This window comes from Leguminivora glycinivorella, chromosome 18, assembly GCF_023078275.1.
Source record: "Leguminivora glycinivorella isolate SPB_JAAS2020 chromosome 18, LegGlyc_1.1, whole genome shotgun sequence".
Taxonomy (NCBI): Eukaryota; Metazoa; Arthropoda; class Insecta; order Lepidoptera; family Tortricidae; genus Leguminivora; species Leguminivora glycinivorella.
This window is the reverse complement of record NC_062988.1, coordinates 10,935,768-10,953,464: the sequence shown is the minus strand read 5'-3', so window position 1 is coordinate 10,953,464 and position 17,697 is coordinate 10,935,768. Positions and strand designations below refer to the sequence as shown.

The 17,697-nt window shown below is 38.2% G+C and overlaps 1 protein-coding gene across 1 annotated transcript in view; it reads right to left on the bottom strand.

Moving 5' to 3' along the window:
* The window catches only part of LOC125236124, a 30,017-nt gene extending 13,220 nt beyond the window's left edge, over positions 1 to 16,797 (bottom strand). The window contains exons 1-3 of the mRNA XM_048142822.1: positions 16,728 to 16,797; positions 14,711 to 14,827; positions 12,282 to 12,361 (exon numbers count right to left, since the gene is read on the bottom strand). Of these exons, the coding sequence (XP_047998779.1) occupies positions 12,282 to 12,361; positions 14,711 to 14,827; positions 16,728 to 16,797 (267 nt within the window). The remainder of the gene's footprint in view (positions 1 to 12,281; positions 12,362 to 14,710; positions 14,828 to 16,727) is intronic.
* Between the last annotated feature and the right edge of the window lie 900 nt (positions 16,798 to 17,697).

The following is a 17,697-nucleotide window of genomic DNA, read 5'->3' as shown; positions in this document are numbered from 1 at the left end:
GCAGGGGTCTCCTCGGGGACTGTACATTGTGTTTTTTTTGTGATCTTAGACAAAAATAATGAGATATGATTTTTAATATTGACATAATTTACGTACAGTCTGACCAAAAAGAGTAAACATTATGAGCGCTTTCAAAAAATCTGCTTGCTCGCATTTCGACGCCGGCGGCGCTGGCGTGCGCCTGTGTGCAGACGCACACTATAACCAGAAGCATAACGATTGTAGCCTGCGGTACAGACATAGCGTGCGATCCTCTTCGAACCAACCTTACGTGCGGCTAGAGCGAAAGGGATAGCATTCATGGTCGGTACCGCCACGCCGTCAGTGGCGTTGCGGACTAACCATTATTGATACTTGCGTAAAAACACCACCATATATATTACATATTTGCATACATGATTTCGTGCATAAATACTTGACCTTTTAGTTTAATTATTTATTTATTTATTTATTTATTTATTAGTAAAAACATGTTTACATGACCTTACAGTAAAACCAATGCGTCACGAAACTTAGATAACAAAAAACACAGAAAATAAAGAAAACAAAATTAAAAATAATATTAAACAATTGATTTGGGCGATGACGTCACAGCGTGGCTCCGTTGCGTCGTTTGCCCCGGTGTGGGATTTGGCAGGTTGCCCCGGAACCGCCGAAAAACCACACCTAATTATTAAACTTATCACAGTTTTTTTTATTAAAACGTGTGTAGCCTTGGAAGAAATAAATTAAAAAACTTTTATAATATAATAAATTGTGTATATAATATTGTCTTCTGTCACCGCGATAGTTACTCATGAAATAAATTTATGGAATCAGATTATATCGCGTATAATGAATATAATCCGTTTTCTTAGTTTTATTTTATTTTGTATATGATATGTTTTCTAGGTTCTTTTCGGTGAAGGAAAACATCGTGAGGAAACCGGACTTATTCCAATAAGGTCTAGTTTACCCTTTGGGTTGAAAGGTCAGATGGCAGTCGCTTTCGTAAAAACTAGTGCCTACGCCAAATCTTGGGATTAGTTGTCAAAGTGGACCGCAGGCTCCCATGAGCCGTGGCAAATGCCGGGATAACGCAAGGAAGATGATGATGTTTTCTAGGTACATATACAGAGTGGGGCCTGTAACAAAGGCGAAGAATTGAACTCTAGGCTATTCTCCTTAAGCCGTTTTCACACTATCCGATCCGATATCGGATGTCGGAAGCATTTCAATAGAAAAAATCCAAGATGGCGCCTGTAATGTATGGGATATCGGTCCGACATCCGATATCGGATCGGATAATGTGAAAACGCACTTATACTGATCAACATTTGTTCCGCGACTTTTAAAAATAACTTGTATTTTGATTTTTATCACCCTTGAAAGTTTTTTCTAAGAGGTAATGTATTGCGAATTCTGTTAAGTCTAAAGTGTGACAGACAACGTCAATGACAACAATAATGGCGTACATTGAAGCTAATATTTATTTTGTATGAAAAATTAAAAATTTAAAGACTTCATAATTTTTAAAAGTCACTGAATAAATGTTGATTGCCTTTGTTACAGGCCCCACTCTGTATATAATGGAACTAAGATCGGTTTTCTTTAATTTTAAGTAGTTTTTTTTTATATTTAAAATGTAAGAGTTTTGAATGATTCACGGTTATTTTCATTAGACTTATATTCACGGTCTATATCCCGGTCAATATAAGTTTAATATTTAAAATGTGTTTTTAGGGTTTCGTAGTCAACTAGGAACCCTTATAGTTTCGCCATGTCTGTCTGTCTGTCCCTCCGTCCGTCCGTCCGTCCGCGGATAATCTCAGTGACCGTTAGAACTAGAGAGCTGAAATTTGGTACCAATATGTATATCAGTCACGCCGACAGAGTGCAAAAATAAAAAGCGGAAAAAATGTTTTATTAGGGTACCCCCCCCCTACACGTAAAGTAAGGAGTGATTTTTTTTTCATTTCAACCCTAACGTATGATTTATTGTTGGATAGGTATTTAAAAATGAATTACTGAAATCGTTTTTTGATAATATTAATATTTTCGCGAATAATCGCTCCTAAAGAAAAAAAAAGTGTCCCCCCCCCCCCTCTAACTTTTTAACCATATATTAAAAATATTTAAAAATCACAAAAGTAGAACTTTATAAACTTTCTAGGAAAACTGTTTTGAACTTGATAGGTTCTATAGTTTTTGAAAAATATGGAAAACTACGGAAGAGCCGAGCGGCTATTTACCAACGCGGCTTTAAAAACCGGCCGAGAGCGTGTCGGGCCACGCTCAGTGTAGGCACTGAGCGTGACCCGACACGCTCTCGGCCGGTTTTTAAATATTATGTTGTTTTAATTGCATGGAGCACAGGAAGGTCCACATCTATGTATTGGTTTTTTTGTAAGGAAATACAACTCTACGCTACGCCTACCTGCTTTAGTTGACTGTTGACACACTGAGACAGTGGATGCGCCAGAGTATAAAAGAGTGATTACCATCTCTTGTCAAAGATCTTGTTGAGACGAATCAAACGAACCCAAACACGAAGTGGTTTCAAGACCTGGTCGTGGAATACTCTTGACTACCTTCCAGCTTCATCATCAGATCCTGGGTACCATCTCTTGTCAAAGATCTTGTTGAGACGAATCAAACGAGCCCAAACACAGAAGAGTTTCAAGACCTGGTTGTTGAATACTCTTGACTACCTTCCGGCTTCACCATCAGATCCTGGGTACCATCTCTTGTCAAAGATCTTGTTGAGATGAACCAAACGAGCCCAAACACGGAGTGGTTTCAAGACCTGGTTGATGAATTCTCTTGACTACCTTCCAGCTTCATCATCAGATCCTGGGTACCATCTCTTGTCAAAGATCTTGTTGAGACGAACCAAACGAGCCCAAACACGAAATGGTTTCAAGACCTGGTTGATGAGAACTCATGACTACCTTCCGGCTTCATCATCAGATCCTGGGTACCATCACCTCTTGTCAAAGATCTTGTTGAGGCAAATCAAACGAGCCCAAACACGAAATGGTTTCAAGACCTGGTTGATGCGAACTCATGACTACCTTCCGGCTTCATCATCAGATCCTGGGTACCATCACCTCTTGTCAAAGATCTTGTTGAGGCGAATCAAACGAGCCCAAACACGAAATGGTTTCAAGACCTGGTTGATGAGAACTCATGACTACCATCTGACTTCATCATCAGATCCTGAGTACCATCTACTGTCAAAGATTTTGTTGAGACGAGTCAGTAACCTCAAATGATATTCAATAATAAATAATACTTACTAAAAATATTAGTCAAGTTAATTAGTTAGTTACCAAAGTCGTCAACCCAAGGATCAAAGTTTTCGGCCGCAGTATACATGCAACAGTACAGCCAAACACGCACACAAGTGCGGTTTTGGACACGGCGGGTGCCGCACACAATGACAAAATAACTTCGCGATCGGACTAACATACGTCCTGCCTCTACAAGCTCTGCCGCGGTACTGACATCGCAAGCGCGCGTAACCGGTAATAAGGAGGCATTTTTAAAAAATCATCAAAAATATTAAATTGCAATTAATAGAAAACTTTTGCATAAAATCTGTTTGAGTAAGCGTTGCAGATTATTTTTATATTAAAACTACTTCAAAAACACGTAAGTTTTCGAAGAAATTGACACTTATTCTGAGGTGATTTCTGAAACAAATTGGATTCATCATATCCTCATTTACTCTATTCTAAAGCCTTATAACAAAGAAGTAGTCTCAGATGATTGTAGTACAGGATATACATAATACAAATTTACCACTTGAAGCATTCAAAACTATCCAAATTTTACAAATTAGACGGACTAAGTCAGCACTTTTCGCGGGTTTTCCTAAACATGCACCAGAAAAAAAAATCATAATTTATTAAGTGAGTTAGTTTTTAAAAATCCAGTCTCACAACATGTAAGTTAAGAAGATGTCCTAATCGAATCCTGAACTTAATGAGTCTTTTAGATGACGGAAAGTGTAGCATTTTGCCGACTAAAACTATCAATTTTACATTATTACGACGTTTTCGTTGAATGCCCTCTTATGAAGTATAGACATTGTAAAGTGTAGATATTGTAGTGTCATCCCTTTCAAATCAATATGTGTGAGAAAATGGGATAACACTACAATGCTGCCACTTTTTAAATTTCTACTCTTCTCGTCTCTCTTGCCTGCCTTATTTTTTCAAGCTACGGTTGGCGGAAATGGGCAGACAATGATAATTTTAAACCCTATTATTTTTTATCACACACTATACTGAGAGAAATTCGCATTGTGAATTTAACAAGTTCGACTTGTTGCGGGTTTATCTGTTTGAAACAAAAGTAATTTAGTAAATGGAATAAATCACAATATTGATGATACAAGTCGAATTTGTAAGAACAACAAGGTCAAACTTGTTAAAAGATATCTGGTTGAATCAGCCAAACATACGTTTAAAACAATATGTGTCATGTTACTTTTACAAAATCGACTTGTTAATTCAAATAAAACATAAACTTGTAAAAATTACAACCTGGTGTCATGTTAAATTAACAATATTGTTTGGTTATTTCAACAGTATTTGTTGTTGAAATTACATTGCCTTACTTGTTGAATGCTACCTTGTTAAAACAATATGACAGCTTGTTAAAACAAACAGTACATCTTGTTGAAACTACATTACCTAACTTGTTGAATGCTAGCTTGTTAAAACAATATTACAGCTTGTTAAAACAAACAGTACATCTTGTTGAAACTACATTACCTAACTTGTTGAATGCTAGCTTGTTAAAACAATATTACAGCTTGTTAAAACAAACAGTACATCTTGTTGAAACTACATTACCTAACTTATTGAATGCTAGCTTGTTAAAACAAACAGTACATCTTGTTGAAACTACATTACCTAACTTGTTATGCTAGCTTGTTAAAACAATATTACAGCTTGTTAAAACAAACAGTACATCTTGTTGAAACTACATTACCTAGCTTGTTAAATGCTACCTTGTTAAATAGTTATTTGTTATACAAGGGGGCAAAGTTGTATTTTAACGCCGAGTGTGAAATTGAAAAACGAGCAAGTGAAAGGATTCTATAGTTGAACCACGAGCGAAGCGAGTGGTTCGAGAATAGAATCCTGAACTTGCGAATTTTTTAGCACACGAGAAGTAAAATACATTTGCACCCGAGTGTAACACAAAACTTTTCCCCTCACTATAGCGAGGAAACTACAACGCAAAAAATGCATTTATCACTGCTTCCAGTAGTTCCACAGGTGGTAAATCATCTTTATTACTAGATTCACCTACTTTTATCAATTTTAAAGCAGTTAATTTGACTTTATTCAAGGTCAAATTACTTTACCCACTAGTGGATAAAATGCGCTTTTACCCTCTGGTATTAAAGGATAAAACACGTGTTTCTGAGCTAGTGAGGGGAAAACAATATTACAGCTTGTTAAAACAAACAGTACGTCTTGCTGAAACTACATTACCTAACTTGTTGAATGCTACGTTAAAACAATATTACTACAGGTTGTTAAAATAAACAGACAATCATGTAGACAGAATAAGCTAAGCATAAGCTAGTTGATTCTACATGATACCGTCACGTGACGACGCTTCTCGACTTTTCGACGTCGTCGCAAGATGGCGCACACACGAATCGCTCGCGCTCGGTGGGGTGACGCCATGACAGTCTGCTTGCCGCTGTACTACAAGCTAGTATACGAATTCATCTTTCGCGACGTTCCTCATTTTATTTGTTTTTTAATACCAAATAAGTATTATAATAAATAGAATAGAAGAATAGAAATAAACGTTTGTAATGATAACACATACGGTTTCGTCGCGAGTGTTAGTGCCGCGCTGGAATATCTACTCTGATAGGAATCCGGAAGAAACAAGCGGACTCGACGAAAATGACAAGATGGAGGAGCCGCTGCCTCCAACGTCTGGTGGTAGACGTCAGCACTGTAAACAGCGAGATGTTCCTCTCGTAAGCGGCGACCGGAGGCAACTTCTCCAAGTGCACCGCGGGGTTCAACGGGAAGTCACACGACGCGGAAGTGCTGGGGGCGTTCATCGACATAGCCGTATGGTGGCACGGCGCTGGTTCGGCACCTAGACATACGCCGTCGCGCGCCATGTATGGAGTGCAGCAATCACCGCACAAGATGCCCGGAACAAAAGGAGTCCGAAAAAGCTGAAGTGCTTCTATGTAAAGTGCGTTCTATAATATACGGCACGTGCGCATAATATACGGCAAATAAGTAATTAGGTTAATTTAATTTTGTCCATGTCCAGTAAAGTTGATTAATAGATGAAACCTTAAATGTTTGTTTTATTTTTCATATTTATTCACCGCGTATTTATTGTCAGATAAGTTTGTGTTTGTTCTATCTTTTCTGTGTTTTCTTTTTTGTGTGTACTTATTTACAGTCAACTTGTAACTTTATCATATTACTAGCTTTTACCCGCGGCTTCGCCCGCGTAATAAAAGTATTCTTATTGAAAAGTTTACAAAAATAAGATTTTCATTTGGATCCGTAGGTTTCTTTGTAGGTACATCTGTCCGCGATTATTTCGATTAAGGTAAAGCGGGGCAATTCTCGACTGGGGGGGCCATTGTAACTGATCTATTTGCTGTACGGTCAGCCATGAAAGTGGTTTCCCACTTTTCGACTCTATTGATCAAAAAGTGGTAAACCACTTTTTGGCTGACTGTACCTTACACATATTACTATTGTTTTAAAAGAAATTCTTGCAATGATTGTAGAATTGTTACACAGCGACCACAGCGTAGGTAGTAGGTACGAATATGTATGTATTTTACCTATATAAATATTTATACTGGGGAAACTTCATACAACCCACATAGCCAGTATCTCGACGCTATGGTCGGTAGGGTAAAAAGTACTTCCTTGCATTATCGCTTACAATTTTTTCCATTTTGCTTATACTTATTGCAAACGTAAACATATAAAAGGCAAACAAACAACGATCTTCTTACAGCACATTGAATGTAATAGTTATTACGGATGCAGGATACTCGCCGATGCATACTTACTAATCCCTTCCCACTGAGCCACCTGCATTTTACACTGCCTAGATATCGATTGCCGACCGATTATTCCGACCCCAATCCCTATTCTTATCCCCGTCCCTATCTCTATCCTTGTCCCCGTCCCCGTCCCCGTCCCGTCCCGTCCCTGCCCCTGTCCCTCCCCTATCCCTATCCCCGTCCCCTATCCCTATCCCTATCCGCATCCGCATCCGCATCCCTATCCCTATCCCTATCCCTATCCCTATCCCTATCCCTATCCCTATCCCTACCCCTACCCCTACCCCTTCCCTACCCCTACCCCTACCCCTACCCCCTACCCCCTACCCCCTACCCCTATCCCTTCCCTATCCCTAACCCTAACCCTATCCCGTTCCTGTCCCTGACCGTGTCCCTGTCCCTGTCCCTGTCCTTGCCCCTGTCAAATTATCATGCTAGGAGGTGAACTTTGAAAAATCCTTTCTTAGTGCTCCTCTAAGGAACTTCCGTGTCAATTTGAAATCTCTTGAACCAGAAGTAAAGATAAAAACTAAACCTATGATGGCTATTTTGGATATTTTAACCCCATTGCACAACAACAGGGGAGAAAATTTCTTTTCCACCTCATTCGATTTTAAATATTTATCGTGATCAGCGACCCGATAAACCATAAAAACGATACCCATATTGTGTTTTTGACTTTACCCCCTTTGCACCCCTTTAGGGGTCAAATTTTCAAAAAACCTGAAACATGTCTTTAGGAATCCTCCTGTGAAGTTTCGAATAAAATAGTCAAACTAAACTTGTTTCCTGATACAAACTTTGAACCCCCATTTCACCCTTTTAAGAGGAGAATTTTGAAAAATCCTTTCTTAGTGCTCCTCTACGCCATATAAGGAACCTATGTGCCAAATTTGAAATCTCTAGGACCAGCGGTTTCGGCTGTGTGTTGATATGTCAGTTAGTCAGTCAGTCAGTTTCTTCTTTTATATATTTTTTGATATTTAAACCCCATTGCACTACAACAGGGGAGAAGGTATTTCACTTCCGCCTCGTTAGATTTTAAAAGCGTTGTATTTATCGTGATCAGCGACCCGATTAATCATAAAAACGATACCCATATTGTTTTTTGACTTTATCACCCCCTTTTCACCCTTTTAGGGATTAAACTTTCAATAATCCTGAAACATGTATTTAGTCTATGTCTTTGGGAATCTTCCTGTGAAGTTTCGAATAAAATAATCAAACTAATCTTGTTTCCACATACAAAATTTGAACCCCCATTTCACCCCTTAGGAGAGGAATTTTGAAAAATCCTTTCTTAATGCTCCTCTACACTATATGAGGAACATATGTGCCAAATTTGAAATCTCTAGGACCAGCAGTTTCGGCTGTGCGTTGATATGTCAGTCAGTCAGTCAGTCAGTTTCTTCTTTTATATATTTTTTTGATATTTAAACCCCATTGCACCACAACAGGGGAGAAGGTATTTCACTTCCGCCTCGTTAGATTTTAAAAACGTTGTATTTATCGTGATCAGCGACCCAATAAACCCTAAAAATGATACCCATATTAGTTTTTTGACTTTACCACCACCTTTTCACCCTTTTAGGGGTTAAATTTTCAAAAAACCTGAAACACGTCTTTAGTCATATGTTTTTAGGATCCCTCTTGTGAAGTTTCGAATAAACCAGTGAAACTAACATTGTTTCCCCATACAAACTTTGAACCCCCATTTAACCCCTTAGGAGGCGAATTTTGAAAAATCCTTTCTTAGTGCTCCTCTACACTATATAAGGAACCTACGTGCCAAATTTGACATCTCTAGGACCAGGGGTTTCGGCTGTGCGTTGATATGTCAGTCAGTCAGTCAATATTTTCTTTTATATATTTTTTTGATATTTAAACCCCATTGCACCACAACAGGGGAGAAGGTATTTCACTTCCGCCTCGTTAGATTTTAAAAACGTTGTATTTATCGTGATCAGCGATTCCGATAAACCATAAAAACGATACCCATATTGATTTTTTGACTTTATCACCCCCATTTTCACCCTTTTAGGGGTTAAATTTTCAAAAAACCTGAAACACGTATTCAGTCATATGTCTTAAGGAATCTTCCTGTGAAGTTTCGAATAAAATAGTCAAACTAATCTTGTTTCCCCATACAAACTTTGAACCCCCATTTGACCCCCTTAGGAGGTGAATTTTGGAAAATCCTTTCTTAGTGCTCCTCTACACTATATAAGGAACCTACGTGCCAAATTTGAGATCTCTAGGACCAGCGGTTTCGGCTGTGCGTTGATATGTCAGTCAGTCAGTCAGCTTCTTCTTTTATATATTTAGATTGTTACATTACATGCATGCTGCATTCGCATTTTGATTGTACAACAATCATAATGCGAATGCAGCATGCATTAATGTAACAATAATATGATAAAATTACAAGTTGACTGTAAATAGAACAAAGCAATAATGCGAATTCAACAAGTTGACTGTTGATAGAACAAGCACGTACTGTAACTACAACATGATAAAACAACAAGCTTATTATAGATTCAACAAGCTAAACTAACCAACATGGTAAGTAGCTTGTTAAATCTACAAGTTACACTTATCGTAGAAACAACATGATACAGTATCATGTAAAAACAACATGATAAGTAGCTTGTTGAATCTACTAGTTACACTTAACGTAGAAACAACATGATAAGTAGCTTGTTGAATCTACAAGTTACACTTAACGTAGAAACAACATGATACAGTATCATGTAAAAACAACATAAGTAACTTATAGAATCAACAAATTAGATTTCACGTTAAATTAAAATGACAAGTAACTTGTTGAGTCTACTAGTTACACTTAACTAAATCCAACTTGTTGTTTGAACCAAAGAGCACGTAGGCGCTATTTTAACCAAAAAACTTGTTGAATGAACATGAAAACTGGTTGTTTTTTCTCTCAGTGTAAAATCAACCTTGAGAATTTAACTTACTGTTTTTTTTTACCGTGTAGCGTAAAAAATGCCGAACTAGCAACATATGTATCCATACTAATATTATTAAATGGGAAAGTGTGTCGCTTAACTTCAAACTTGGGTAAATCCATTCTGCTTTAAAGCCAGGTTTAGACGAGCAATTAAATTTGCAGAAGTTGACTTCCACGAGTGACTTGCGTCGTGTAAACAGCTAACTTCTGTATTTTTTCAACTTTCGCTAGCTTGCTGCAAGCTCTGCGTGTAAACATCAAAAAATAGACTTGGCAAGTAACTTCTGCAATTATCGTAGGTTGTATAACTTGCACGTTTAGACGAGCAATAAAACTTGCAGAACAATACTTTTGCAATGTAATGTCCATGTGTAAACAGTCGCTGCAAGTTGACTTCTTGCAAGTTTTACAACTTGCAACACTTGCCGCAAGTACAACGTGTAAACACATTTTAGATATCCCTGCAATAACTTCTGTGTTTATTTTGTCGACGGAATAAAGTTTTCTTGCTGACATGTCGGATAGAAAAGTTTAGACCCGTGACAAAGTCATCAAATTGATATCGCACTATGAGCAACATGGAGAATTATGGGACACAAAGTGTAAAGATTATCGAAACAAAATTAGGAAAAAAAACTGGCCAAGAGCGTGTCGGGCCACGCTCAGTGTAGGGTTCCATAGTTTTCCGTATTTTTCTCAAAAACTACTGAACCTATCAAGTTCAAAACAATTTTCCTAGAAAGTCTTTATGAAGTTCTACTTTTGTAATTTTTTCATATTTTTTAAACATATGGTTCAAAAGTTAGAGGGGGGACGCACTTTTTTTTCCTTTAGGAGCGATTATTTCCGAAAATATTAATATTATCAAAAAACTATCTGAGTAAACCCTTATTCATTTTTAAATACCTATCCAACAATATATCACATGTTGGGGTTGGTATGAAAAAATATCAGCCCCCACTTTACATGTAGGGGGTACCCTAATAAAACATTTTTTTCCATTTTTATTTTTGCACTTTGTTGGCGTGATTGATATACATATTTGGTGCTAACGGTTACTGAGATTATCCGCGGACGGACGGACGGACGGACGGACAGACAGACATGGCGAAACTATAAGGGTAGTTGACTACGGAACCCTAAAACAGCTTTGCTGCAGCTAATCTAGCAGCAAAAAGCAGGCAGCAAAAATTGTTTTTAACTTGATAGGTTCAGTAGTTTCTGAGAAAAATACGGAAAACTACGGAACCCTACACTGAGCGTGGCCCGACACGCTCTTGGCCAGTTTTTACAATTTTTTTATACCGTGAAGGTTCTTCTTATCGTAGTTCGATTAATAAATTGCGTTGTATTCCTATAACATCTCGTCTTAAAATCCAATCTTTTACCCCCTTCCGATTCTTCCGTGTTTTCTTCCCCACTACTATTATTATCGCCGCAGATGCACGCATTTTACTATGAGCGGGCATTTTTAATTTGTAAATACTTGTGGTATAATCGCCAACATACTTATCCCGTTTAAACACGTATGCAAGAACTTGCCAGGAAGATCTTGCTAATAACTTCTAAAAAGACTTGCGACAGAAAAATTGCAGGTAGTCTAAACAGACCAACGATTTGATGCAACAAAAGTTGCCACAAGTTATTGCTAATATAAACAGTCCTGCAAAATCTTCCAGCAAGAACTTGCTTGTCAGCTTGCAGATGTAACTTGTGCTACAAAAATTGCATGTAGTGTAAACAAAAACGCAAGTTATTGCTCAATTTATTGCAGCAAGAACTTGCTCGTCTAAACCTGGCTTAAGGTTGAACATATAAAAAATATAATTTGACCCGAAAGATAATCAACCTTATAGCAGAATGGATTTACCCAGTTTTGAAGTTAAGCGACACAAGTGTGTGTGTCTGTTTGTTTGTCCGTCTTTCACGGAAAAACGGAGCGACGATTTGCCGTGATTTTTAAAGTGGAGATAGTTGAAGGGATGGAGAGTGACATAGGCTACTTTTTGTCTCTTTCTATCGAGAGCGAAGCCGCCGGCAAAGCTAGTATTATATAAACTATAAACATATTATATGAACAGTCCAAGTTTGTGACCTCGAGCGCCGAACGCAACCTTGTGAAAAATGGAAAAAACCGTTATAATTGTCATAAACCGATTCGATTCAAAAATGTTTATAGTGAAGTAAAGGTGCGTCTTTATGGTAGGTGCTACACAGGTAGTCAGGTAATTCAGGTATAATTACAATAGAACTCACCACTATTGTCACCAGGGAATGGCGAAAAGAGTTGCCCAGGTAACTGAACGGCGTGGGTCCGGCCAGTTGAGCTATGCTACCTGGAACAAGGATATAAACAGTGTTGATTGTTCATATAGGCCAGGCGGTTTAGTACCTACATCAAGCGCGACTTCAATCTCAAACCATTAATTCAGCAAATAGGCCACAGAGGCACCTGCACATGTGAACATTACAATATACATTTGTCTTACATTATTACTTACTGTCCAATTAACCGAAAAATAAATCACTATATTTTATTATGACTTATAAACCGCAAAAAATATTTTTAAAGAATACTTTTACGTAATAAGACAAAAACAACATCAGCCATGTCATCTATAGATTTTCTGTGAATGAAGTCATTCAGTGCGAAACCAACACTTTCTGACACTTTAAGTACGAGGCATAAAGGTCATTATGTGAGTCATTAATCTGACATGAATTCTATGACGTCACTACACGGCCGACAGCGTATTCGGTGGCCGAAATAAAAAAATTACTCACATTTTTAAATTAAAAATACGTAGTCATCGTACAAATTTAACACACAAAATCATTAAATATTGGTTTCTTATGTCAAATATTACAGAAGACAATCATTTATTGTGCCAAATTAGATATGAGTCTAGTAGCCTATATATGAATTCTAAAAAAGGCAATTAGCAAAGACATATGTAACTCCGTATAGACGGATAAAGTCTAAGAAAAAAACGTACCTCAAAGCCCTAGAGAAAAAGGTACGGTGGCCTAGATGGCGTTACACCTTTGGGGAACGCTCGGTTAGATGGCGCTAATATTTATATTTGACATTTTAACACATGTCAAAGTTTCAAGCTTGTGTCGAGAGATGGCAGTCTATGCACTGTGATTACAGATTTTACTTTGACAGTAACTCTCTTTAATACTCCATCCTCTTTGGCTATTAGTATGGACTCGCGGACGAGAGAGCAAGCTGTGCTAAAGCGTCTGGATCAATAGAAGACTGTTTTGTATGCATAATCTGTTAAACCGCAATGTGATTCTGATCCTTGTAGTAAGAGTCCCAGATTCTGAAGAAACCTGATTTTGCCAGGCTGAAAAGATCTGCCGTTCACCCCACAACCCCTGAATATCATAATCTGTACACTTCGTCACAAGTTATGTTTGTTCCCTAGTTAAGTATAAGAACAACAATAGGCTAGTTTCCTATACTTAACATAAAATATTTGTATACAGTGCACGAAATAAAGCACCACATAATTAGGAGAAAATAATGGACAGTAGTTATTTTTAAACATAATTTCTATTTAATAAGTCAAAGAGAAAGAAATAAATATCCCCCCCCCCCCCGATTTGATCAAGAAAAGTTCGCCTAGGTCTTCCACTACCAACTGACCCTTCTACTCCTTTTTCATATACTTTCTTCGTCAATCTCCTCTCATCCATCCTCTCTACATGCCCAAACCACCTTAACATACCCATCTCAATCTTTGTCACCACATCTACATCCACTCCACACTTCTCTCTTATCAGGCTATTTTGGATCCTATCACTCAACTTTACAATCAGCCAGCTTCTTAACGCTCTCATTTCCACGGCATTCACTTGACTTTGAAGTCTTTTCTCCTACACCCAACTTTCACTGCCATACAGGGTGCCAGTGTAGGCACCAAAACTCCTCTATGCACTGCCAGACGTGCTTTTTGCGACACTTTCTGGCTGCCCATAAAAGCGTTTAGTGCTCCATTCACTCTATTCCCAGCATTCACTCTCCTTTCAATATCTTTTCCATGTTTACCGTCCCTTGTAAACAACGTTCCCAAATCCACAAACTCTTTCACTTGTTCCAAACTTTCATTATCGATCTCAATTTCGCAATCTGTCATAATCTCATCTCTTTCAAATACCATTACTTTCGTCTTACTGATATTCCTTCTCATTCCTTTCCTCTCGAAGGATGCATGCACTCTTGTTACCATCAGTTGTAACTCCTCGGCCAGACGACGCAAGTAATACTAGGTCATCGGCATATAGGAGACATTTGACCAGTAACCCTTCCATTCTCAACCCACAACCTCTTTCAGATCTTGCAAACAACTATCCATGAATAAATTAAACAGGAAATATTGCAAAAAGGCCAGGTCAGAAGTACTCGAAACCGACGAGCGTGTGTATGAGAAACGTTATGAAAGTGTGTGAAGCGAAAGTGGTTTGTCAGGATCGTAGTAAATGGAAATCCGTGATCTCTGCCTACCCCTCTGGGAAACAGGCGTGATTGTATGTATGTATGTATGTAAAGAAATAAAGTAAATGAATTGACCGTCACGTCACTCCCTCAGTATTTCCATATTAGCAAATCGTTTTGACAGTTCATAAAAAGAAGCTGATTTGACTAGTAGGAAACTAGCCTATTATGATATAAATACCTAAAGCGGCTCTAGGGTCCGAAAGCACGGCGCGACCTAGGCTGTCGTTCAATCCTGACTTGGTCTTCTTTCTCGTGCCTTCAGCGTCGCGCAGGATCTGGTCTAGGCTGTTACTGGCTGAAATAAAAGAAAAATATGAAGGGCCAGTTGCATCAACCACATTTGACACACATCATCGTCATGCAGCAGACGTCTATGGAACTTCCCATACGATAAAATTTAACGATCGCTTTAACGGTGACAGACGGTCTGATGCAACCGGCTCTAAGTGATGCTGTATGACCATGCATCTCTGACAATGGCGACCACATATACATATTATGAAAGAGGCGCGTTCCTACCATAGAGGAATAAGTAAGGGACTCCATACATCAGTAAATGCAAGTTATTTGTAGTGACTTCTAGCGTCATTCACGCGACAACTAGCGTAAATTATCAGTACTGCTACTTGTCCTAAGATGTCGCGACGAACAAAAAGTCTAATGCTCAACAATTTGTAGCTAATATTACAATAGTACTAATCAGTACTCTGTTTTCAATTCCTTCTGTTTGTAATACAAGTTGTAAGCTGTTTTAATATTACATTTTGGCAGACGCAACACTGTTGGCAGCTAGTGTCGAGTAGTAGTACTGATAATTTAAGCTATTTGACAACGTGATTGACGCGTGAATGACGCTTAGATGTCACTACAAATAACTTGCATTTACTGATGTATGGAGTTCCCCTTACCTATTTCTCTCAATGGTTCCTGCGCACACTGTCTAAGCTAGTGTAGGTGATCGCGTGCCATGCTTGTATGAGTGAGATATGACAGGTCGACTGGACTGGATAAATAGTATTTTTTCTACTCCTGAACTGTTATTCGTCATTTACAGGGTCGTGCACAGATCTTTAAAACCCTACATAAAGGTCTATTCCTCAAAGCCAGCGTCCGCCGGCTTTCCGCGCATGCGCGCAGTATCGAAAAAAAACTTAAAATGCATTGTTTGGCTCTGTAACCATGGCAACGCCTTATAACGACACTGCGGGCGTGCGCGGGAAGGCTTTGGGCAGCCGAGCTGACAGTGCAAACCTTTGAGTCAAAATAGAGGAAACAGTGTGAATTTCACGAAAGTTATTCAAGAAAACTATTAAAAACTAAGTGCATGGTCGTAGAAAAAGTATTGTATGCAACGGTGTTTAACTGAGTCAAAAATACTCGTGGCGTTCAATAACAATTTTCGGCTTCGCCTCAAATTGTTACCCAACGCCACTCGTCTTTTTTGACCTCCTTTAAACGCCTATTGCATAAAATACTATTATATAATCGTGATATAATACAAAGCTTTTCAGTCGAGGACCATGTTTAGGCCACGAAGCTTGCTGAGTGGCCTAATAGTACGGTACGAGAGTGAAAAAGCTTAATTATATCACTATTGTATACAATACTTTTTTCTACGAGTCATCATCTTCATCATCAATGGACGGAAATATCATCATTCATGCAAGTTAAAATTAATGTTAATAGAGTCGTTCACCGTTGTATCAACATCGAATTACCTAGCAACCAATTGTTTGTAATAACCGTCTCTGATTGGCCGATAACGCGACAGATAAAAAAGTGTTTCAGATGCAGGAAAATTTGCCAGGTATCGCAAATTAGTATAGAAATTGTATGAAGTTCTATTTTGAAATTATTATAGTTAACTAAAGTCAACTATAATGAGCTTATTATAATTGAGTCGGAACTGCCATAGAGTATCCAACACTGAAAAGTTAGCACTTATAGTTTAGTCTGTGGTGCCCTAATTGACAGATTACAGTCGACAAATATTATGAATATAGAAAAATATTATTGCACTACAAAGATAACATATTAAAGCAAACACAGAAATCAAATGACGTACATTTCGTGGCCCGGGGCGAATATCTGGTTTATAAGTGCCACAGACAAAATAACCTCTAGGTTAGCCTTGTCTGTGATAAGTACATATATTATAAAGAGAGCGAGGCACTAGTGCCGTCTCCGTCACTCACCCGACACGGAGCCGAACACGTCGGTGGAGTCTTTGAGCACGTATTTCCTCAGGTTGAGGGTACTGCTCATAGAGGCCTCGACTTGCGTGTGAACGGCCTGCAATCTGCCCGCCAGCGCTACTAGCGACTCGTGCATGCGCCTTATACCGAGATTCAGTTCTGTGGACAAATTTATTTTTATTGAATTCCGTTAACTTTTTGAGGCAAAGAACTAAGCTAAACTAGAATAACTCCGTATAGAACAGATAAAGTCTAAGAAAAAAACGTACCTCAGTATCATACAGAAAAAGGTACGGCTTAGATGGCATTACACCTTTGGGGTACGCTCAGCTAGATGGCGCTAATATTAATATTTGACATTTTAAAACATATCAAATCAAGCTAAGAATATGGGCCAAAATTGTCAAAACTGAGGTTCAAAAGTTTTAAGCCTGTGTCAAGAGATGGCAGTCTATGCACTGTGATTACACATTTTTAGTTTGACAGTAATTCTCTATAATACTCGATCCTCTTTTCTTTGAGGGAAGGTTCTTTAGGTCAAATACAATTAAAAATAAAAACTCTTACGGTTATCGAATAATTAAAAATAAATTTAATTACTGAACACGTGTGTGGCATCCCTTACCACTTCCTAATGTTATTTGTTTTAACATGTGCCGTCAAACACTTGACATTGACTAATCATTAATGTTATGATTAAAGTCCTCTCACACTAATTAATCCATTTATTATGTATGAAAAGAAAAAAAATCGAATTAAACGATAAGCGATATACAGGGTGGTTTTTGATGATGAACCTGACTGCGTGTCGAATTTAACGAAAAACAATAAAAACACGGTGTATATTCAACTCTCATCTACTACAAAGTAGACCTGTTTGTGGACAGACAGGTGCTTAGGGCAGCTAGAAGTTGATATCGACATTAGCCAGTTTTTTACAGAACCACAAAACTGGTTTCCGAACGTTGGC